The sequence below is a fragment of the Bubalus kerabau genome, chromosome 12 (genome assembly GCF_029407905.1).
Source record: "Bubalus kerabau isolate K-KA32 ecotype Philippines breed swamp buffalo chromosome 12, PCC_UOA_SB_1v2, whole genome shotgun sequence".
Taxonomy (NCBI): domain Eukaryota; kingdom Metazoa; phylum Chordata; class Mammalia; order Artiodactyla; family Bovidae; genus Bubalus; species Bubalus kerabau.
The window spans coordinates 52,712,080-52,736,776 of record NC_073635.1 but is presented as its reverse complement, the minus strand read 5'-3'; the positions used below and the strand labels follow the sequence as shown (position 1 = coordinate 52,736,776).

At 33.3% G+C, this 24,697-nt stretch overlaps 1 protein-coding gene across 11 annotated transcripts in view; it reads left to right on the top strand.

Annotated features, from left to right (window-relative positions):
* MYCBP2 (MYC binding protein 2) overlaps positions 1 to 24,697 on the top strand; it is a 260,797-nt gene that overhangs the window by 188,576 nt on the left and 47,524 nt on the right. For 5 of the 11 annotated variants that reach the window (XM_055542695.1, XM_055542690.1, XM_055542691.1 and 2 more), the window contains 4 exons: positions 8,103 to 8,327; positions 9,157 to 9,289; positions 11,836 to 11,958; positions 14,771 to 14,950. In XM_055542695.1, the coding sequence (XP_055398670.1) occupies positions 8,103 to 8,327; positions 9,157 to 9,289; positions 11,836 to 11,958; positions 14,771 to 14,950 (661 nt within the window). The remainder of the gene's footprint in view (positions 1 to 8,102; positions 8,328 to 9,156; positions 9,290 to 11,835; positions 11,959 to 14,770; positions 14,951 to 24,697) is intronic. The other 6 variants (XM_055542694.1, XM_055542693.1, XM_055542692.1 and 3 more) reach the window with 3 other exon arrangements.

The following is a 24,697-nucleotide window of genomic DNA, read 5'->3' as shown; positions in this document are numbered from 1 at the left end:
TTCCTTGAGCAATCTTTATGTCACCGTGTTCAACTTTGTCTAGTTAAAAGAATTTTGTGTTCACATGAATGGATGTACCATATTTGGAGCCTGACTCAAGCAAACTGATGGGGAGAATAGGGGTAGGGATTGGAAACTGAACACTGAATATTTGATGATCTGTTTTTTAAAAAGATTACCATAAATAGCCTTATTTAGAATAAACTTTAAAGTGATTTTTGTTACCCTGTCCTGTTTCTGTACTCATATTGCAGAACACTGGTTTTCATTGTAGATACATCCTTTAGCCACATTTTGGCCTGACTGGCAGTAGTTCTATTTAGATGTTATTGAAAGTAAAAGTGTTAGTCACTCAGTCCTGTCTGACTCTTTGTGACCCCATGGACTGTAGTCTGCCAGGCTCTTCTGACCGTGGGGTTCTCCAGGCAAGAATACTGGAGTGGGGTGCCTTTCCCTTCTCCAGGGGATGGATCTTCCCAACCCAGGGATCAAACCTTGTTCTCCTTCATTGCAGACAGATTGTTTACTGTCTGAGTCACCAGGGAAGCCCTTAAATGTCATTAATTTACTAAAAAACAATGACACCCTAATTTGGTTCAAATATGACTTTAGTAATGCTCTTGTTTAGAGATTAAATAGCATTAGACATTCATATTATGAGTGTTCTTTCTAAAACCATTTTTAAATCAGTGGAAAGAATCAGGATAACTATGAAGAACACAGATACTTCCTTGTGAGGTACTCATGGTCTGTTAGACTTATTGCCCCTTTTAGAATACACTGTTTAACATTACATTTTAGTCTCTGTTTATGTTATTTCATTTGTCTAAAATGCTTTTGCTTCCTTTCCCCCCCTAACTTTTCTAATACTTTCCTAATTGGCCAGGCTCAAAAATTTCTGTTGACATTGTTCATCCATGTAGTTAGTTATCACTTCACTAATTGTTCATTCAACATATGAGTCCCTACTATGTACCAGACACTAAGCTGGGAACAAGGTGTTGGGTGAAGAGGTAGAGGGGAGGGGATACAAAATAATTAAGAGTGCAATTCTTGTCCTTAGAGTGCTCGCTGTGTAATGTGATAGATGTACGGTATTCACAAAGTTAAGTTGCATGATGATGAGTTACAGAGTGGCTTCACTTAGGAGGTGACATTTGAGGAGGTTTCAAAGAAAAATTGCCGTAAAAGAGTTAAGGAATTTCACATTAGAGAATCAAATGTCCAAAGTTACGAAGTCATGCTGCATTTGGTAACTAATAGTTAATAAGGGTGAAACATGAATTGAGGACAGAAAGATTCTACATACTGGGGAAATTAACTTTCTCCCTTCCTGCTCAGGTAGCACTTTGTAAAAGCAGAAAAGGCTTACATCTTTCTCCAGCTACTCATAATGCTTAGTTTGTTTTCCTTCTCTTTAGCCCGATTGTATTTATATACCTCTTATTTCTGTTTTTAATCTCCTTAAGGGTTAGGACTCACTTAAGATCTCCTCTTACTCCTCCTGTTTGTTTCTTCCAAAGTGTTAAATATTTCATTTAGTTTGTGGCAGACTTTCAACATTTGTTGAATGCTAAATTTTAATTCTTAGCATTTGGTATGATCATACTGCTTAAAATAATTTCTGACTGTCTTACGCTCCTTACCTTTATTCTCTCATTTAATTTTCAGTATATCCATTTGATGTTAAGTTTGTATTATTCTTGCTTTTCCAATGAGAGAAGAGAACTATTCTCCCAAGATCATAAGTAGTAAGTAGTGGAGCTAGTTCTAAAACTCTAGTCCATATAATTCCAAAGCCCATGCTTGTGTGTTTAGTCTACCTTCATCTAGTGAAGACATAAGGGCAAATACAGTTGTAAGAGGATAAAGTAAATATAGCTGTAAAAATCATATTATTTTGGCTAGAATTCCACAATTAAATAAATACAAATGCTCATAACCCTAATGGTTAAATGAAAATGAATACTGTGATGTATGTTCAAGGATACCTGGGGAAAGCTGATTTTAAATTAAAATTCTTAAGATTTGGAAACTGCACATTAAGCTAGTAGAATGTTTCATACACTAGGGAAAATAATAAGTTTAAAAAGAGAGAAAAAATAATTTATGCACATGATGTGGGAAACATTTGAATGCCTGTGATAGAGCCTAAATTTTTTGGAAAGCAAGTTTACTTCTATTATAAAAATAGATACTAGTGATTTGAAATATATAGCACGCTTCATTGTCTACTTTGTCAAAAATGAGGTCTTTTAACATTGTGAGGTTGAGTGACAAAGTTTATATCAAGGAAAGTAGATGATACCTCATTAGAAATATTCAAAGATATATTTACAATGCTAATATTATTCAAATTCTTATGGAAGCAACTTGAGTCTCCATGCAATTATACAAACCACTTTCTACCTACTTAGGCTGATTGATGTTCACATATAGAAAGTACGTTGATTTTTCTAAATTTGGGGACTCTGAGGATTTGGAGGAGAGAAGGAAAAATATCATTTGATATTCTCTCATATAACATTACTCAGAGTACTTGGTAAAATTAGCATATATTTCATGCATTTTATGTCCAATTTAATTCTTTTGGGATACCTAATGATGCATGGTAGTCACAGCTTTAATATACCCCAGATTTCTTAGTTTTGTTTTCTTAGCAAATTTGTGTGCATGTGTATGCATAGACCTGTTTTTCAGTCTTAGTAAATACTAAATATTTACTTAATACACCATTAATAAATATGTTGTCCTTAGATGGGTGTCAAAAGCTTCATTTCATTCTTAAGCTTGACATTTAAGTTTCCTAAACAGAATGGAATTGAGGCCTTTAAAATAACACTGTCATGGTATATATGTTGTATTTAATTCTCCTGAGATACTTATCTTTTTCACTTTAAAAATGGTAATTCCTAACTCTCTGCTCAAGCATTGGGAATGTTTGGTCATGTATTTCACCATAAAAATTATTCTTTTATTTTGTCTCTTCTATGCCTTGAAGCTTATTGTCTTAAAGCTGCAATTTGGTGCTCATCAATTTAGTTAGATTTTTAGCATACTTTAGTTTTCTAATTTTATTTGGCAGAACTTTTTTGCCTTCAGAATAGTCTTTGAGGATAAGATGACTTAGATTATTGTAGATATGTGTGTATTTGTGTATGTATATATATGTATATACATACATATATAATGGTACTCAGTCTATAAAATTATACAATATGAAAACTAATTTATATGTTTTAATGGTGAGAAATTGAGACTTCGAGGAAATTAATATTTTCATGCATGTTTATATCTTTAGATTAAGTTTCCCTATGTTTTCAAAAGAAACTATGAAGTATATTTTATTTATAAACTTCAGTTTTCTGTTTGGTGCTTTTTTGATACTTGATAAATGCAGTATTGTTAAGACACCACGTTTTAAAAATAGCCTTACAATAAACCAGTGTACACTAAGAATTTTCTACAAATGTAGAACAAAGCAAAAGAAGTGTCAAATTTGAATCCACATATAATTAACATGTACAAATTGTATTGGCAATTTGTTACCATGGTTAGCAGTTACATCACTTTAAGGTATCTCAAGCTATTTCAAGTTAGCATGAGGACATATTAACTCATGCTGTCAGACTCACTGAGTTTAAACTCTGAAATAAATATAAAATTTTTGAAATTGTCAGTCACCACATTGCTTCTTTATTCCTAACTCAATCTGCATTACTTCTTACAATGTTTTTCACCTTGCTTTTAATAGTAGAAAAAAATTATGCTAAAAAATAGAATATGCTAAAAAACATTGACATTGTTTTAGTCCCAAAGTCTGTACCACTAATCTCTGAAAAGGAGAAAAACCTTTGAGCAAATACTCCGCAAATTCTTTTATACATGGATGAACCAATAAGGACACCTTTTCACCCCCAAAATGGCATTTCAGAATGCTTTGCAACATGTATCCACTTCACCTAAAGAGAAAGTATCCTGTCTGCTATCTATTTTTAAATGTGGAGGGAGCTTTGGTTTTTGTTTTTTTGGTTTGCATTTATCTGTAGACACATTAATAGAAGCACTTTTCCCCTGGCTTTTATATGTCTCATATGTCTGTGTTAGCATAGGTGTATGTATATGGATATGTATCTATATCTGTCCATATACGTATATACATGAGGAAGACACAAAACTGGAGAATATGAAATAAATTCTCATTATGTAAAATGACTTACAGTTGGTTGGGAATTTTGTTGTTCACAACTTTCATTGACATTTTTAATGTCCTCTTTTTTGTATTTATATAAGCAGTAAAATTGTGTAATTGCTAGTTTCTGAAAAGATTTTCAGTTCAGATCAAGTAAATATATTTAATAGAATGATATATCTATGTAGATGTATATCATTTTAATTGTCATGAAAACATTTTGTGAAAATGTTGATTTTTCTGGGACCATGTTGCTGTGAATTGGTTGTTCCTTAACAGAATATTTTTATACTGTATGTAGAGATTCTAAATGTTCTGTGCATTTCCTAAACTTTTGAGACGGAGAAAACTAGGTCTACCTTTTGATTAAAAATTCAGATTGTTTTTTTCTCTATGCTTTTCTTACCAAATTTGCTAACAGCTTTCAGTAACATTTCCAAGTGATTTTTTTTCCCCCACTTATAGAAGAGAGCAAAAGTGAAAAAATGAATTAGACTTTTTTACTTTCTGATTTTTTTTGTACTTAAAAAAGTAATAACAAGTTCACATATACTAATTACATGCGCTTATTATTCATAGTACTAGTTACACTATCTATACAATCTGTATTCTTCACATTGTCTTTATAAACAGCAGACTTTTTTTTATCATAAAACAAATCTGGCTTTACTGGAACAGATACGTCAGTCATTTAAAGGAGTTTTAAGTTGTCCTTCTTGCACTGTCTTAAGCTTGAAATCAATGTCTGACTCTTAATTGTAGCAAATGGCATGACACACTATATCCATGGAGAGCTTTTGACAAAAACTTATGTATGAGAATTTCTTTGCTGTGTGGTTTACTCAGGCGGCTTCAGTTTCCCTGTAGTGAAATAATATTCTGGTGCTGGTGCTGGCGTACAGAATGTTGTTACTCCTGTGAACGCGTCTTCTGCAGATCATCTCCTGTTCCCTTTCTTTGTTGATATTTTTCTTTCTTAAACTTTGTCACTCAGAATATCTTTAATGCTAGCCCAGGAGTCAGGGATTTGGACGTATTTGCATGGACTTCCAAAGCTTTTTTCCCCCAGGTGAGTTAACTGTAAGGAACAGTCATACATTGTGCAGGTATTTCAGCATGTATAACAAATTTTACATTATATCTTTGAAGCCTGTGCTTAAGATTAATATATATTTTTTAAGATTAATTTTTTTTTTTTTTGCTGAAAACAATTTACATACAAAGTACTGCAATTGAGTTTCCCCATAAACCCTTTCCCTCTATTTCTGCCAAAGACTGCATTATTCAACTTTTACTTGACTTCAGATTTGCTATATTTAATTTTATGACTAGCTTCTCCAGCAATTATATACAAGTCTGGCTTTTTCAGACCTCGCTTATCAAGTGGGAGCATTTCAACCCCATGGCTATTCTGTTTTTTTCCTAGCCTTGCTCAGTGCTGTTTTGAATATTCATATAAGAATGGGATGGAATTGCAAGGAGCAAAAAATAACATTGCAGTTCATCAGTTTCATAAGATGGTGCCCAGGTCTTAAATCTCTGTATTAAATAAAACGTGAATTTTAGAATTGCTTGAGAATAACAGACATAGTTCTGTGATTTTAGGTCTATCAGTTCTTTTTAATACTGTTCAGTATTTTTAAAAAAGGATAAACTTTGCTGTACATTTATTAATTTATATATTTCTTTAATCAATAAAATATTAAATATTTTAATACAGTCTTCCTGTGTTGTCAATTCAGTAAAGAACTTGCTGTTATTATTAGTTTTTGCCAAGACTTTTCTCTCACTGTTTACCCTGAGGGGTCAAATGAGAAATGTTGTCAAAACTTAATTAAATGCTCAAGATGTATCATAAAGACCAGTGAAGATGCTTTTTCACTAAATCTATTACTATTGGCTTAGTTTTTACATCATACCATGTAATTTTTAAAACATCAGTTGTATGTATGACTAATTTTACTCTTTAAAAAAACTATGAAATAGTTGTGTTTGCTACAACTAAATGATGTATTTGCTAAAATTATTTACTTCTAGACATTTTAAATGTTTACTGAAAACCTGGTTAATAAAATAGCCCAATTAAAGTTTAAACCTTACTCTCGATTTTATTTTGAATACTGTCTTTATATTCTTATAGGTGTGCACATGTATAAATTTTTACAAATATGCAAAAATAGGTATATAAATGCATATTTTATTTTAGATTTAAAATTTTTCAAATAGTTAAAATTCTCATTTTCATGAAATTGTCAATGAATAACTGAGTGTTGGATTAATATGATACAAAATTGTAGAAAATGTAAGTAAATATTGTCCATTCCTTGTATTTGTGTAAGTGAAAATTGATGATTGTTCATCACCACAGAGAGATTTGCAAGATATTATGTGAAGGTTAATAATGGGTTTAAAAATTTCCAGACCAATCCTATATTGAAGTCACAGGTACAGAAAATTTTTGAATCTATATTTTTTAACCTTATGATTTTATTTTTAATTTCTACTACATAATGGACATCTATACATATCTTTTAGAATGATACTTCTCTTAGGGATAGAGCTATTCAGTCATATTTTATCTTGCATAATATATTAGATTTTTAAATTTTACCCTATTTATAACATAACTAAATATCAATTTAATTTTAACCTAGTGTTTGCATAAGTGTTCCATGATGATCATTTTTTACTGTATTTGAATAAAGCCATTTGTAGAGCCTGTATCATTGTGTTTAAAAGTGCAGTTTCAGGACTTCCCTGGTGGTCCACTGGCTAAGACTCCTCGCTCCCAATACAGGGGGCCTGGGTTCCATCCCTGGGCGGGGAACTAGATCCCGCATACCACAGCTGAAAGATCCATGTGCCCCAGCTGAGACCTGGTGTGGCTACATAAATAAATACAAAAAAATGTTTTAAAGTGCAGTTTAGATGTGTTTTAAAGAAGTAATAATAAAAATGAAAAAACTTCCAGTGTGGAACTTTTGTTTACATCTAGTTGGGAAAAAGAGAAAATATGGGAAGGTTGTTATTTCTCTTTATTGCATTTATATAAAAAGTAATTTCATCATGGCATTCAGATTCAACAAATAGTTTAAGGCATGTTCTTTTCATTCATTTTAGAAGTGATTCTTTTTTTTTTTTTTTTTTTTTAAATTTTATTTTATTTTTAAACTTTACATAACTGTATTATTCCGATATCCAAATACATTATATAAACTGCTTTTTCAATGTTAATCTCTCCTCTCTATTAAAACATGATCATCTTTTTCTGTTAATAGCATTAATATTATCACTGTCTAATAATAGTCTAGCAAATCAACGAGACTTTTATTTGTGCTATATTAAGAAAAGGTGAGTTATTAAACTCTTATAAGTACACTTATTCATAACTAGTTAAAATTGAGTAGTCGTATTTCTTGCACATGTTTCATCATTGTTATCTCTGTTTATAGATAAGTCTCCAGAATTTTTATACCTGTTTTCCTATTTGTTAATAGTTACTACAAACAAAAATGGAAAAAAATGAAGATTTAGACTTTTTAACCCATACCAACAGGCAGCAATGCAATAATAATGATTCAGAATTCTTCAGTTGTGGTTCATACAGTAAATTATTTTCATTTCTCCTATTGTTGAATATTTCACTGATAGATAGATGTAAAATCAAGTACTACCATGTTCCTCAAATTAGAGGGGACAGGAGCTAAAGTTCAGCTGCTCTCCTGCTATAATTTTCTTCTCCAGCTCTATTCTTTAACATAGTGTTAACAAACACTTCAGTTATTTCTGTATATGTGTTCTTTTTCTTAGTTGGTGTATTATGAACTTGCTTTAAAAGTTAAGAAGAGTATGTTGAAAGTGATAATAGATTGTATTTTGTTTACTTTCTTTTTCCTATTCAAATTTTCAGGAACCTAAAACTAATACTGATGACTTTTTCAAAGACATAAACTCCTGCTGCCCACAGGAGGCCACAATGCAAGAACAGGATATGCCGTTCTTGCGAGGAGGGCCAGGCATGTACAAGGTAGTGAAGACGGGACCTTCCGGTCACAACATCAGAAGCTGCCCTAACCTTAGAGGTATCCCAATTGGAATGTTAGTTCTGGGAAACAAAGTCAAAGCAGTGGGAGAGGTATGGATTCTTGTAGCTTCATGACTTCTAAGACATTCATTCTTAATATAATACAACCAAAGCATCTCTTTCTTCCAGAGGTTGTCATTTCCATCCCAGGTTTTTAAATGTTAATGTTCTTTATCTTTACTTGTGTTGAAAATACTAATGCGATTTTTCTGTGCTTTTTTTAAAATAATTTTATTCTCATAATTATTCTTGTGAAAGCAATGTAGCAAAATGATTTGTACTGTTAAGTGTTCGGTATTTGCACATATCTTTCCGCTATTACAGATGTGTACTATACTGTCATGGATGAACAGCACTTTAAAATATTTGCTATGACTCAGCATGGAGATGTGTTTAAACGGTTTCATTTCTTTGTTCCCATTCGTGTGTCTCACTGAAGTCCTGAGCAAATAACATTCCTCTTTAGTCCACTCTGGCATTTGCCTCAGCTGATGATGTAGTGTGTCATGCTATTTCTCAGTGTCAGGGTCACTTTCAAGTTGCATTATAGGCACTGTCAACCTAAATAATAGAAAGTGTGCTGTGTTAGGACAGTTTACGTGCCAAACAAAGAGCCATGTGTTTTGGGGTACCATTTAAATTTATATATGAATTATCCTGTGCCTTAAAAAACATACTGTTTTTACTAAAGTCATCAGTGAGCATTATTTTACGAGACTGTTTATTGATTTCTGTCTTACCTCAGGCTGTGGTCTTAATTTCAGAAACTAACTTGATGTTAGAGAGTTACTGGAATAATTGCTCAAACTTTTTGCTGGTTTTCAGCCTGAGTGCTCTGAAAGAATCAAGCCAATCAATCATGCTTTTTGTTATGTACTAGGTAACCAATTCTGAAGGTACATGGGTGCAGCTGGATAAGAACAGCATGGTAGAGTTCTGTGAGAGTGATGAAGGAGAGGCATGGTCCTTAGCTAGAGACAGAGGCGGAAACCAGTACCTCCGGCATGAAGATGGCAAGTTGGCTTAAATTTGTGATTTATTCTGATTTACCTTTGCAATCAGAAGTTTAAAGTGTACTGTATTTCTTTTGTTGTAAAGAGCTTTTATGTGTGTTTATTTTTGAAGTAAAATCAAAGCTGAAGGTTTAAAAATCTTGCAAGCATTGAACTTGCTGTTTGAAATACCTAGGTGCTAAATGAATACACATAAAAGAAGAGAATTAAAAGGAAATGTGAAACATAGGAATTGGTCTTGTAAAACCTGCTTTCTTATTTCTTATTCAAGCATGATATCATCATAAAATAATGTTCTGAGAGAGTAGAACTGTTCTTTATTATGTTTTGAAAAATAGAAAACTTCATTTCATGTAAATCGGACATTTTACAAAATAACTTTAGCAGTTACAGTATACTTACTACATATATATTAGTAATATATTTATTACATATCCATCAGTCTTTAAACATTTCCATTATACAGGGATATTGAGATACAAATGAAAATAACCTAAAGTGAGATCAGCTTTTTATAAACATAATTAAATAATCTGAGACGGGTTTAAGTGACTGCCAGAGCCTTTGTAGCTTAGTAATCATTCTAGCTTTTAACACCAAGGCTTCCATAGTGACTCACAGGTGAAGGCTCCACCTGCGACACAGGAGACATGGGTTCGGTCCCTGGGTTGGGAAGATCCCCTGGAGGAGGAAATGGCAACCCACTCCAGTATTCTTGCCTGGGAGGACAGAGGAGCCTGAGCTACAGCCCATCATGTTGCAAAAGAGTTGGATACAGCTTAGTGACTAAACAACAAACAACAGCAATCATTTTAACTAGCAGTGAGCATAAATTGTAACACTGGGCTCTGGAACTGCATTGCCAGGGTACTAATGCCAGCTCTGTAGGTTTTCAATTGTATGACTCTGGCCAAATTACCTGGTATCTCTGTGCCTCTGTTTTCTCATTTACAAAATGGAGATAATTTATAAGTTGAATATGAAAGCTAAGTGAACAAATAACAAAGCTGGCAGATGGTAAGATTAGCTATTGTTGTTAAAATGTAAGATGCTTTCCATACTAAGGAGTAAGTTTTAATATGGGAAGCTGTATTCCCATCTATTTAGAAAGTAGAAGGTTCTTTCTGTATAAAATGCTTCTTAAATCAGGATGTTGTTTCTACTAAAGTATATACTCATCCCTAAAAGAGGTGTTAAGAGAAGTTTAAATTTCTCTGTAATCGCTTAATGATTTTTTGCTGTGTGTGTGTGTGTAGTGTGAATCTTAACATTTTGACATAAAATCTGGGGTCATAGGAAAGAAATAAAAAGCTAGTGCCTTAAGTCACTAAGGCTAGTTTGATGTGTTACTCAAATAGTCTGCTCATTGGTATTAGTATGTAACTGAATTTAGTATGGGAATAAGATTTTTCACTATAGTAATTTATTCATACAGAGCAGCGTAAGTAAAACTAAACCTTTCCTCTTTGTAAAAATCCTTTGTAGGTCTTTGATGTCTGTAGATAAAGCTAATAGGCAAAGATACTGCTGTGGTCAAAACAGACATACTTGGTACTTAGACTTTCTCAGTCTAGAGGGTGAGAGCAGAGCTGTCTTTTCCATTCAGATTGCTGTTCCTGGGTGAATTTCAGAAGAAATATTTCACTGCTGAAACACCTCATACTGAAGAGTTTTACCTAAGAGAAGTGCTAGGATTGGTTTCTTGGGGGAAAAAAAGCCTAGACATGCTGGTAAAGAGTTAGCATACACTACCGCCAGTACAGCAGAATTCTGACTTATGGGTAGGAAGAAAACATTGCTACTTTCTTCTAATTCCATTTTCAGTTTAAAGGGATATAAAGTTTAAAGTATATTTTAAACCATCAGCTATTCATAATGTTGTTTTAATGGAATAAATACTATTTTCTCTTTTTCACCATTCATTTGATAGATTTTATTTTGCCTTTTATTAGTTACATTGTTAATAAAAGTGCTTATAAAACCAGGTTTATCATCCTTCCATTTAGGGAACATATCTTTTATATAATGAGTAAAAATAAGTACAAAGTTAAATTTTCCATAATTTTCACATTGAGAACTTAAAATATTTTATAAGTGAAAATTTCTTTTGATACCATAGACTTAGATATTTTGAAGATGCTTTTCTATTTGAATACTGGTATAGAAGATATTTTAATTTCTGATTTATGGGACATACGTTTTTATTTTATAAAATGTCCTTTTATAAGTTTGTTACAAATATAAGTTCCTGGTCCAGAAATATTAATATACATTCAGTGATATATCCTGCCACAATAAAAGCAAATTGACTCTATAACAGCATATTCCATTTCTAAATATAATAGTGAATTTGATAGATGAAAACAAAGCTTTGTCGTGCACTTTGTCGGTGTCAGTGACCTAACTGGTAGACTTATTATCAAATCTAAATGTGAGGTTATTTTGAAATTTACTCATCATAAAAATCTTTCTTGCCATTTTATCTCTTTATTCTATAGAGAATAGCATATAAGAAACTAATGTTATAGATGTTCCTTTTATTGTAGAACAAGTTCTTCTGGATCAAAATTCTCAAACTCCTCCTCCAAGCCCTTTCTCAGTACAAGCTTTTAATAAAGGGGCAAGTTGCAGTGCCCAAGGATTTGATTATGGACTTGGAAATAATAAAGGTAGGTGTTTAAAAGTGAGTTTCTTACTTACCTAACAACTGTAGTATTTTTATTACCTTCTCTTACCCATTATTATTACTGTTCACCCACAGAACTTTTTTAAAGTTTGTTACTGGAAAACTAACAAAATGCTTATAAAGGTATTCTTTTTTTTAATTAATTTATTTTTTATTGAAGGATAATTGTTTTACAGAATTTTGCTGTTTTCTGTCAAACGTCAACATGAATCAGCCATAGGTATACATATATATTCAATATGAAAGTATTATTTTAACAAGTTTTGTTTTTATCCATTTTAGCTTAAGTTTATAGTTCTTATTTACTTGTTCCCATTTTATAAACACTCATTTTGAATTCACATCATTAAGATTCTATGTTACTATATCTAGTAGAACTTTTTTAAATCATCCACTTGCTATTAAATATTAATGAGCAAAGAAAAAGCTTTCCATAATGATCTGTTTAAAATCAAAGTATTTTGAGTAATATTTTTAAGTAATATTGCATATTAGCTTTATTAAATATGTGTGATTTTGAATGTAATCAGTTATCTTAGTTAATTTTGAATTACATGAAATGATATCTTTGGGTTTGATTATATAATGAAACCAAAAAAATGTAAAAAGTAAAACAAAACCCCTAAGCCATATAAATATTAAAAGTATACAGTTTGTTTTGGTAGCTTTAACAGAAGAGACCAGAATCATGGACAGTCCAAATAATAATTACTCTGGAATAATTTATGCTTGAATTTCATCTGTAATTCCATTTGTATGTAAATTTGAACACACGTTTCTTATGAACCTAATCCTAACTCATAGCTTCAAATCAGTGATGCTGTCAGCAGGTGGCATTCAACTGGACAATGGGAAGGAGAAGATAGTCTCCATGGAAATACTCTAACTTTAAAATGTTATTTAAACTAATTCATAGGATTTGATTTCCAGAAACAAAGAGAGTTGTCTTAATACCTGACTTGAAGAGAAAGTGAGATAGTGAAATAGTCAACGAAATACAAAATACATCATTGTGGAGGAAATACTCAATTTAAAATAAAATCATTTTCTATTTGATACCTTTATTGCTTTCCACAATGTATTTTTATGAAGGAAGCCTTAGCTGCAAGATTTCTTTTTGGCTCTTCCTCCTGTATTGGGTTGCTCTAACCTACAGGCTTAGGTACTGTCTGCTCACTCATTTCTGGTAGCTAAGACTTCAGCTAACTTAAACTAGATCTTCATGCTTAAGTAGGGTAAGTGCTTTGTGGTGTTTGCTTCATGTCCCTTTCCTTCTACCACTGCCAATCCTTAAATTAAAATCTCAGTGTTTACTTACCACATATACCTGTATAGAAATCTGTTTAAAGCCATGTTTAATTCAAATTGTATGCTTTAAGTCTCTAATATGTCCAAATTGTACTGGTGGCTGTCACATTAAATCAGTCTTTAAAACATAGTTTGATAAAACATCTTAAGAATAAAAATCAACTTTTAAGAGACACAGACATTTCTGAGAACATTTGTTTTTTTTTTTTTCTTGAGAACATTTGTTATTAAATAAAAATAGTGTATTACTTTTTAAAAGCGATTTTGCTAATATTGTTCAGAAATAGCATGGACTTGTTAATAGACTTTAAAGGTACTTAGATGGAGCAAAGAAATATTAAGAAATTTTGATCTGATTGTATATATATAACCTCTATTTTTATCTTGCCTTTAGTAGTGGTTCTCATTTTCTTTAACTCTTGAACTACCCAAGGTCAAGTAATTGTTTTTTGCAAAAATTCTTTTCCCTTAAAACAATTTTATAAAATTCTTCATCATCTCTAAAATCTTTCCTGTAATCTGCAGCATTAATTTTTTTTTAAAAGTAAAGACATGTAACTTTTGTTCACAGTTCTATTGCTTGTTGGTGTTTCATTTACAATTTTACTTATGAAACTTTATTATATTGAGAGAATATGGCTAGGAAAGTGCTGTTTTCCAGTTTCTGCCTCAGCTAGTCTGGATATGTTTTTTGTTCTCCCCTCTTCTTTGATGTCAATTAAACCTTTGAATATATATATTCTCATAAATAAGGAGCTATCATCCATCCAATTATATCGTTTCATATTTTTTATTTTTGTACTAATGTCCTTTGTACTTAATTTGAAGAAAATTTCAGAATTCATGTTTGAGATACTGTTTAAATAAGGTAGATTATATTCCTTTTTATCTTATAGGTTTGACAGATTTTTATATTATCTATCTGAGCAAAAGAGTTCATGCTTTTAAAAATGTATAATTTCTTTGGCAATAGCAACTTTAAAAAAGAAAATATAAATTTAGTAATTTATAACTCTAAATATTACTAAGTTAATAACATACTTTGCCTCCCTTCAATCCTACATTAAATTATTCATATTATTTGCATATTTTCTGCATGAAGTATACTACATATGAGGCAAAGTGATGATAATCATTGTCAGATACTTCATAGAAGATGACATTAACTTAGGTTTTCATTTATATTTATATGATACAAATCAGCTTATCATAGTTACTTCATAGACTCTGTATGTTCTCCTGCTACTGCTAGATGTAAATAAATTTAAATGGATTTGTTTTTATAGGTGGGCTATTATGTAAAATTTGTTGGAGTGCTTCTATTATTAAAATGACACACAGCATTCAGTCCCTAATTTGAGGATAATGATCACCAACTTCCTCAGGAGTTCTGAATTGGCATTGTTTTATCTAGTGTTTGACTATCTGAATGTCGTAAAGCACCATTTACTTTGCCATTTTGGATGTTAATTAATAACAAGTTGTAGTCTTCACTGTTTTGCCCACTGCAGGTGACCAACTGAGTGCCATATTGAATTCCATTCAGTCACGACCCAATCTCCCAGCTCCTTCCATCTTTGATCAAGCTGCAAAACCTCCCTCTTCCCTAGTCCACAGCCCATTTGTGTTCGGACAGCCCCTTTCCTTCCAGCAGCCTCAGCTTCAGAGTAAGTCTTGTCAGCCTTACCTGCCTCATCAAACCATTTCTGAAGCTTTGTTCTGAGTTGTTTATCAGTTGCTAATTATTTATCAACTCACCTAGCTGGTTTTATTTAAAAAGGATGTTATCCTTTCCCACGTTTTTGAAGCACTTAAGGTGTTCTGACCTAAGACATACCTCAGCTAAGACATTTATTTGTAATCACATTTTTCATTAAGTGTAGTTATTAAAACATTACTATTATTTTTTGTTCTAATTCCAAAATAAGCAAATCATACTATAAAATATATAAAGAAAACATTTGATTTAATATTTTTTATAAAATGCATGACTGTGGTAAGCACCAGTTCTAGGGATAACTTTTGTTGACTTACACTGGAGTTTTGTTACTTGGCAATGCCACAAGAGAATGAACCTATTTCACTTTACCCGTGGGTGGAGGAGAGGCTGTACTGGGCAGGTTTGTTTGTTTCTTTTAAGTGAATTTGGTGTCTCTGAAATGACGAACAACTTAGGTTTCCAGATTATCTCAAATTGTCTCTTTTCTTGCTTATTGTTGTTGTTGTTCTTAATATATTAAACTGGTCATTTGATTCAGTTCAGCCTTCTAGGCAAAAGGCCCTTCATCCATGATATCAATAGTAATTCATACTGATCTGGAAAATAGACCCAAACAAACTGCACTTATACTAGCCAAGTCTTCTTTTTTCTTAATAAGCTGCTGAGGCTTCCCCATAAATGTCTCAAAACTCCTAATATGACACCAATATGCTCTTCTTGGCCGGCAGCTCACATATTAACTGTATAGTATGTAAACACAGTCACAGAATTGAGGGAGTTTATCTCAGCTTGTACAGTCATCTGTCTGAATTCAAGTGCATGACCTCTTTGCTTTACTTTAAGGAAGTACATTCACACTTAGATCTAAACTATTTTTCTACAAAAACACCTTCATAACTATTATTGGGATTGCTTAAGAGAATACCAGCTGGTTTAGTTTTTATTAGGAGCCAGGTAGTATATTGTTAGCAAATGATATTATTCATTGTGATATTATTATCTATCTTAGGAAAAGAATATACTAGAGTATAAGCTTTTCTAGGTTTGTGCTAAGCATTAGTCAAGTTCAATTAATTAGTTTGTAAATATAAATAGTATCAATTTCTAGCTAATTATCTCCATTCATATATAATATTCACTTTAATGTCTTTTAAAAGAAGAATTTCAAGGAAACATAATAGTGTCATGTGTGTGAAATAGTGTTTTTCTTCCTTGATAAATATTATGGTGAAGACCATAAATAGTTTACCCATTTAATGGAGCAACAAACATTTTACATTCAGATGTACCCAGGTTGTAGGAAGTGTTAAAGGTAAGGACAAGGAAATAAAAAGGAAAAAATTGTAACCAGGCAGAAAATTCATATTAAATATAAAATTTTAAAAGAGAAGTTACCCTGATAATGTCATAGTGGCAGAAGACAAGAGAACTAAGGAATAAGGACCTATTTGTTCCTCCTCAAGGGTCCATTGCAGCTCTTTTCAAAAACTTGTCTAAAAAAAGTATAATTACTGTTTTTATTTTACCAATTATTTAATAAAATATTGTGAAACAAAATGTAAAGAAAATCAGATTTGTCTTTGTTAAAGGACAGTAGGTTCCTAACTGACATTGTGTCAGTATAATTTTGTCCACATTCTGTCTGAGTGTTATTAGTACCACCCCTTCCTTTACCACCATATTGGAGCACATTTGAAATAATGGCATAGAAATGTCTCAGAATTACCTGTTTTCTGAATCATTTCTTGTGTGTGCTCCAGTGATATAAACTTTTTATTCTCAGCAGAATATCACTAAAGCTTGATTACCAGATTTCAGAAACCAGAAGTTTTAGTCTTTAGCACAACTAAAAACAAGCGTGGAATCTAAAAATATTTAATGTTTTATAAATACATTAAAATTGTAGTAATCGCATCATATTGGGAAAATTGAATGTGGCAGAATTAAAATTCCATAAGATACTCTTTCCCGAATTCCACTGCTATCCATCCCACCAGTTTTTCATATTGCTTTAGAAAATGGCTTATTCATTCTGAACTTCCCTTTACTAATTATTAGTAAAATAAGAATCATTTTTGTTTTATCCTTTTGTGTTTCTAAAATAAAATTTATGTATAGAAGACCATATTTACTGATTTTTGCTTATGCTGCTAAGTCATCCCTATGTACTAAATATTGTCCTTGAGCATTGTAGTATATTCTCATTTGAGATGATATCTTTATCTTACAGGTAAAGAAATGGAGGCTTAAAAAGGATAAGTGATATGCCCTAGAAACACACATAGTAAATGGTAGAGTCAGAAGATGAGGCCAGTTCTCCTGACTACAAAGGCTATGTTTTTATATATCTAGCTTTGCCTATTAATAGATAATGGAAAAAGTCTGTTCTTTAATATATAATATTTAAATTTCTGTTTCCATTTAGTTCTAACATCTAGGATATTAGCTTTGTTTGTATTGGTTATTTTCCCCTTCATAGTTTAAGACTGTAGCATGATTTGAAAGGAAAAGATTTTTCAAATACCGTAACTCGAGTTCCCAGTTAAGTAGATGGGCTCTAGGAGGACATACATAAACCTCCTCACGTGTCAGCTTTATGAGCATTATTGTCAGTATTTCTTTAGGTTTTCTTCCCCCTAAGCATAGGGTTTTTTAAATTAATCTTTGGAATTGAAAATAATCTGGCACATTAAATTAATTTGGTTATTTTTTAAATTAGCAAAATTATTTTGTGCAGGCACACATACATATGTACATACAAATTATTTAATATGTTATTCTAATGAAATAGAATAATTATAGGAATAAAAGTCACAAATTTTCCTTGTCTTACCATATTTATATGTATGCAAAGGCATGGGAGAGGTGTGTATATAAACTTTTCCTTTGCTGTTCTACCATTTGCTTTTTTATTTCAAAATTATTTAAGTAGACTTTAGAATTGGTAGGTAATTTGGCAGTAAGTTTCTAATGGACAGAGGTGGGAAATTGTCTCCTTTTCTTGAAAAGGAATTGAATTGAAAAGAAAAGGAATTGCCCATTTTCTTCTAAGAATATTGCATTCTTAATTTTCATTATCTTCCCTCATTTCTTTTGAAAACATCATTTTATTTATCCCATTGCCTCTGACAATATTTCACACATCACGAGCATTAAGAGAGTATTTATTGATTGTGAATGCCTAAGATGATCTCTTCTACAGTGTGAACCATGAGTTTGAGATGCTGTTTTTCTTGTTATCTTATGATCAATATTCCAGAATTTATTCATAATACAGCTTCAAAATAGAGAAGGAATATTTCCTTAGTAATTAAATCCAGCTTTAATGTCGTGATGTCTAATAATTCTAGTTTATACTGATGGAATTTTACATAAGATAATCCAGTTGAAAAACTGTTTTTCACAGGACTATGTTTAACATACGTATTTTCTAGCTGCTGTCCAAGAAGCTAAATAATTTGCTTTTTTGTAGAAAAAAATGTCAAATAGAGCATTAAGACAGTTCACCATTTTGTCAGAGATTTTAAACATATAACATATAATATGGTTATCATACTTTCAAGCTCAGCTATGAGAGTTCTGTGTTACTTTGCAACAAGACTTTTTCTTTTATACTCATTTATCACATTCTCAAGTGAGACAGAAATTTTGCTAAATGTGACAAGAGTCTGCCTGAGTATCTGCATGCATACTGATTAGTGTTTGAATGTACTACCATTTAACTAAAGCACTGTTATTTACTTACCTAGCCTCCAATGATGTAGTGATGGAAAGACTTTAAGCTCAGATTTCCTCTCCAGCCACTCACTAGCTTTAGTTAGGTTATTTCACATTTCTAGAGCCCTTTTTAACTCACCCATAAAATGCAGTGCCTGATGATCATTATCTGCTGATATATTGCCTTTTGATGCAAACATTCAGCATCTCTCACAGTCCAAGGCAGAGTGGGGAAAAATCACCATCTCAGACAGGGCATTCTGTTCTCTGTGGAGTGAGTGTCAGGATGGGATTTGGAAAGGTACAAAGGAGTTTTTTAGCTACTGCTCCACACATTTTCATAGCTTAACTTCATTATTTGCTTTGAGATTAATTCTTCATATGGTAACACTGTAACCAGATATTAGTATTAAAGGCAGGTTTGTTTCTGAGTCTTGGACTTCCTCTTTATCCTGGACTGCAGTCCCAGCCTAGAATCTTTCCACTTGTTTCCTTGCCCGCTGTGAGCTGTGGCATGGATGAAACACTTGACTTAGGAAGGATACCTGTGTTTTAATCTCTCTCCTCCCTCCAGTTAGTTTTGTGACACTAAGCTGGTTTCTAAGATCCTTTTCCTCTTTATAATTTTTGTCAGGAAAAATTAAAGGATGATATCAACAGATTTTATAAAATCAAATAAGCTCAATAAAATTTTTCATGCTTGAGCCTATAGCATCTGTCACAGGGGCCAATATATATATATTTCAGTAGCACTCTAATGTCTCTAGCCTCCCTACACATCCTTGTCATTTCAGTCCTGGGCCAGAGTTTATTTTCATTCCATGTCACCATCTTCTCGGTGGTAGGAAAGTCTGGACCCATGTTCCTCTTCCTCTTCTTATCCCTGATGAAGTTCATTCTAGAAGCTTAAATGCCAAAGAATGCTGCTGTTGTTTATAGGACAGTGTGCCTTAGTGCATCTGTTTGCTTTCTCCTGACAAGATCTGACCTTCTGTCTCTCCCTTTGCTCCCATCTCTGTCTTGGCTACTAAGTTTATTCTACACTTCATTCCCATTTTTCTTCAGATGGGTCATTTGTTCTTCCATCATCTATTTACCTGTGTTTGTTAAGTATCTACTCTGTGCTAGGCTATAGGGAGCAATAAGGTAGAGAAAATATCATCACTAATCTTTTGGAATACTGTCAAAGGCAGCCATGTTTTTTTTTTAAATGACATTATTTTTAAGTCTGCAGGAGCAAATATTCACAGGATGCATTGGAAACACAGGAGAAAAGCTGCCTACTCTGCCAGGAAAAGTTAGAGAGGTTAGAGCTACTGTTGCATAGCAAACCACCCCAAAACTTCCTGACTTAAAATGAGCACTGTTTAGCTCACAGTTCTGTGGGTTGGCAGAGAAGGCTGGGCTCAGCTGGATAGGTGTAGGGACCCTGCCTGGGATTCTTCATGCATTCGTAGGTCACTGAGGTATTTTTGCCTCGGGGGTTAGCTGGCCATTGGCTGGCATGAAAAGGATGATTAGGCCAAATGTTTTTTTGTCAGTCAGTGGGTTACCCTGGGTTTGTCTGTCTGGACATTGCAGGATTCTGAGAAAGAAAAAGTGTTCACAATCTTGTGAGACTTACACTGACACAGCATCACATCTGCCATCCTCTGGTGGTCAAAGCAATGCACTTACATTCAAGAATGGCGAAATAGACTCCACTCGTTGATTAGAGTTGCTCGCTGCAAAGGGGCGTGGATCGGGGTGGGAATAATTGTCACCGTATTCTCGAATGATTGATTAGATATGTTAAGTTTGAGATTCCTATTAAATCCAGTGAAGATACCTAGTAGAGATTGACACATGAGCCTGGGGTTCAGGGGAACTGTCTGGGACAGCTGGACACATAAGTTAGGAGTTTGTTTGGCTTATAGCAGAATAATTTGAGAATTGTTATATACACTTAAAGCCCTAAGGATGGATTAAAGCAGCAAGAAAGTGGGTGTAGGGAGAAAAGAAAGGATGCCTAAAGACTGAACCCTGGGAGCATTTCAGTGTTCTGACATGGGAAAGAGGAGAAATCAGCGAGAGAGACTGAGAAGTAGCCACAGAGATAGGAAAACCAAGCCAAGTGAAGAAAAGTATTTCAAGGGAACAGTGATAATCTGTATCAGATGTGGCTGATGTGTCAGGTAGAGTGAGGACTGAGCACCGTGGATTTAGCACCGTGGAGGTCACTGATGATAAGAGCAACTCCAGTAGAGTGAGCTGCTAGAGCTTGATGGAGTCGCTTCAAGATAAAGAGGGGAATGAGAAATTGAAGATAGTTATTATAGCTAAATCTGTCATGTTTTACTATAAAGGGAAGGAAAAAATGAAACCAAGACAGAGGACGTGAGATCTGGAGAGGTTTTTGTTTGGTTTGGTTTTTAAGCAGGGAAAAGGTAACATTAAGGTTGTTTTTTTAATGAGAATGATCCAATAGAGAGAAATATTGCTGATGCAGGAGAGAGGGGAGAATTGCTGGAACAGTATTCTTCCATGGAAGAGGGGATGGGATTTAGCACAAAGTGGAAATATTGGCCAAGTAGGAGCAGAAATAGTTCATCCATCAGAACAGGAGAGAAAAGAGTACGTAGTGTTAGCAGCATGAGAATCTTCTCCATTTGTTTTTTGTCTTGTCTTGTTTTCTCAGTGGAATAGAAGCCATCATCAGCTCAGAGTTAGCATGGGGAGAGTGCGTTGGTGGTCTGAGGAAAGAGGAGAACGTATGAAATAGTAATAGCTAGCGCATGGCAGTCCTTTACTACATAACAGGCACCATTTTAAGCACTTCGAAAGAATAAGCTCATTTGATTATGTTCAAAAACATGATTCACATAAGGAACTTCATGCATTGGTGGCTTAGAGCGTTGGTGTCCTAATGGCACTGTCTTACACTAGAGAGGGTGGGGCCACATCATGAAGGTCTTGTAAGCCATTCTCAGTAGTTTAGACTTAATACTGTGTAAAATGAGTAAAGTGTAAGAAACAGATGAAGGATTATATAGTTCTGCAGAATTTTAAATAGAATGATGTGATCAGTCTTAAATTTGTAAAAGATAACTGAAAATATTATGAGAAGGGTTCTGGAGAAAGGGAGAGTGTTAGAAGCAGAAATTCCAGAGAAAAGCTGAGTAGGGCTTAAACTAAGGTAAATTACAATGGGAAAATAGAAGGAACATGTTTAGAAACATGTAAGCAGTGAAATTGTACAGGACGTGCTAAAGATAGTTGGAGGAGCTAATCTAGAATGATGTCCAGTTTTCCTTTGTTTTGGAAGATTATATGCTTGAAAGTGAAAGTGAAGTCGCTCAGTCGTGTCCGACTCTTTGCAACCCCGTGGACTGTAGCCCGCCAGGCTCCTCTGTCCATGGGATTCTCTAGGCAAGAATACTGGAGTGGGTTGCCATTTCCTTCTCCAGGGGATCTTCCCAACCCAGGGATCGAACCCAGGTCTCCTGCATTGCAGGCAGATGCTTTTTCCTCTGAGCCACCAGGGAAGATTATATGCTTACCTGATACCAACACACAGAATAAAAAGAAGATTTTAAGGAAAAAATGAGTTCAGTTGGGTAACTTAGCTTCCAGAATGCTATAATTTGAATAAATATTTAGCATTTCCATAACTGAAGATGGCATTGTTGACTAACAAGTTGATAATACATCATTACAGATTTTCATGCATCTTCCTTTCTGCATTTTTATCATGGATTAATGTTATATTCTAGTGAAAAGCATATTTCTATTTTATCCTAAGGTTGAAAATTTTGTTCTAGTTTTATAATTCATTTAGTATACTGACATTTAGGTAAACAAATTTTAGTTTCAATTCTGTGTCTTACGCTCTTTTTCTTTTGACACATTTATTAAGATTGTGTATCCTGTTTGTGCTTATTCATATCTATATTTATTTATGTATATGTTTTTCAGATGTAGAAAGAAATCTAGTTGTATGAATCTTTCACAAACAGTATAAGATTGTGTCATGTTTGCAGTGGAATGACAGGGACAGTGTTTCTGACTTTCTTCACTCAATTTGAACCTTAGTAATTGTACATTTGCATTTTTCTCTGAATAGAACTACAGATATTTTGACAGTATAGACTCTTACGACAGGCAGTAAGTGGTTAAGCTTAACTTACAGTTCAGATATTCTGGAAATTACTTATTTTAAAGCTATTTATTTTTTTAAAAAGTTAAAAAGCAAATGTATTGGTTATTGAGGAGACAATATATAAATAATAGCTTCAACCTAGCCAAAAGATGTGAACAATCAAAATATATGCAGATAAGAAATAAGTATAATTAAGTGTAAGTATTATTCCTACATCTGTCTATTGATGTCCTGGAGGGTTTAAAATAAGGTGATAGTGATGACAATTGCATACTCAAGCTAGCAGTTGTCTAGACTGACAGCTTTAGATGCAAATCCACTGGGTATAATCCAAAGAAAATAAAAACACTTCTTCTAAAAGATACATGCACCCCAGCATTTACAGAAGCATTATTTATAATTGTCAAGATATGGAAACACCCTGGGTGCTAATCAACAGATGGATAAAGAAGATCATTGCTTCATTGTTGACTCAACACTGAAGGAATATATGCGTGCATGCTCAGTCGGGGCCAGCTCTTTGTGACCCCATGGACTGTAGCCCGCCAGGCTCCTCTGCCCATGGAATTTCCCAGGCAAGAATATGGAGTGGGTTGCCATTTCCTTCTTCAGGGGATCTTCCTGACACAGGGATAGAATATATGCTCCTTTTTAAATCTAAATGCTGATAGGTGCCTTGATTCTTCCAGTGTATTGTCCCACAATTTGTCTTTGGCCAACTGAAATGCGAATGCTTTATTTAAAAAAAAAAAAGTTAAACTTTTATTATCATTAGCCTAGGGAATAAGTTTTTAAATACAGATTACAGTCAACTCAGAGTTTCTGTGACCAGAGAATGAATGAAATATTCCAGGGAATTTGATACTTGGGATTTAAATCAAAGAAAATGAAGAATAAATGACATGTAAAGAACCATATTGTTAATAAAGGAATATTTGATACCAAACAACATTGACTTCACATGAGTACTGGAGAAAAAAAATCCTGCTTTTTAAAGATTTTGTTTTAAGGATTATTCTCCTTAGTTAACTATATTATGCATAAAAAATCAAAAGCCTACAGAGAGTAATTTAATAATTGGTTGTTTTATCTTAAAGCAAGATAAAAAGGTGCATGATTAATCTTCATCAGATGTCTAAAAGCTGATCAATTTTTTCTTCTGTGCATAGGTAGGAATGTTTCTCTTCAGATTACTTCTGTTTTTAAATTGAAAGATAAATCTTTAGTTCAAAGTATTTTGCTGCTGCTGCTAAGTCATTTCAGTCGTGTCCGACTCTGTGCGACCCCACAGATGGCAGCCCACCAGACTCCTCCGTCCCTGGGATTCTCCAGGCAAGAACACTGGAGTGGGTTGCCATTTCCTTCTCCAATGCATGAAAGGGAAAAGGGAAAGTGACATGAGTCTTAGCGACCCCATGGACTGCAGCCTACTAGACTGTTCTGTCCATGGGATTTTCCAGGCAAGAGTACTGGAGTGGGGTGCCAGTGCCTTCTCCTCAAAGTATTTTAAACATGGGCAAATTTTGTAAAATTAAATGACTAGAAGTAGTGTTGTGTGAAATCACAGGTTACTTTATTTAGGCATTTAATAGTAACCTTTTTTAGACTTTCAAAAAATATTTGTTTCTTCTTCTTCACTCTGAATCATACCTATTCTCTTTAGGTTTTGTAACATATTGAAAAGACTTCAAGCATATTTTGGCTTCAGAACCTCCTCCAGGAGTTTGTCCTTAAACCTCTAACATCTTATCCTACAAGTGTCTGTGTATCAGTAGTTTTGTACATTTATGTTATCGGTATTTTTAATCAAGATAGTCTTCTAATTTCTTGCTCTTGTGT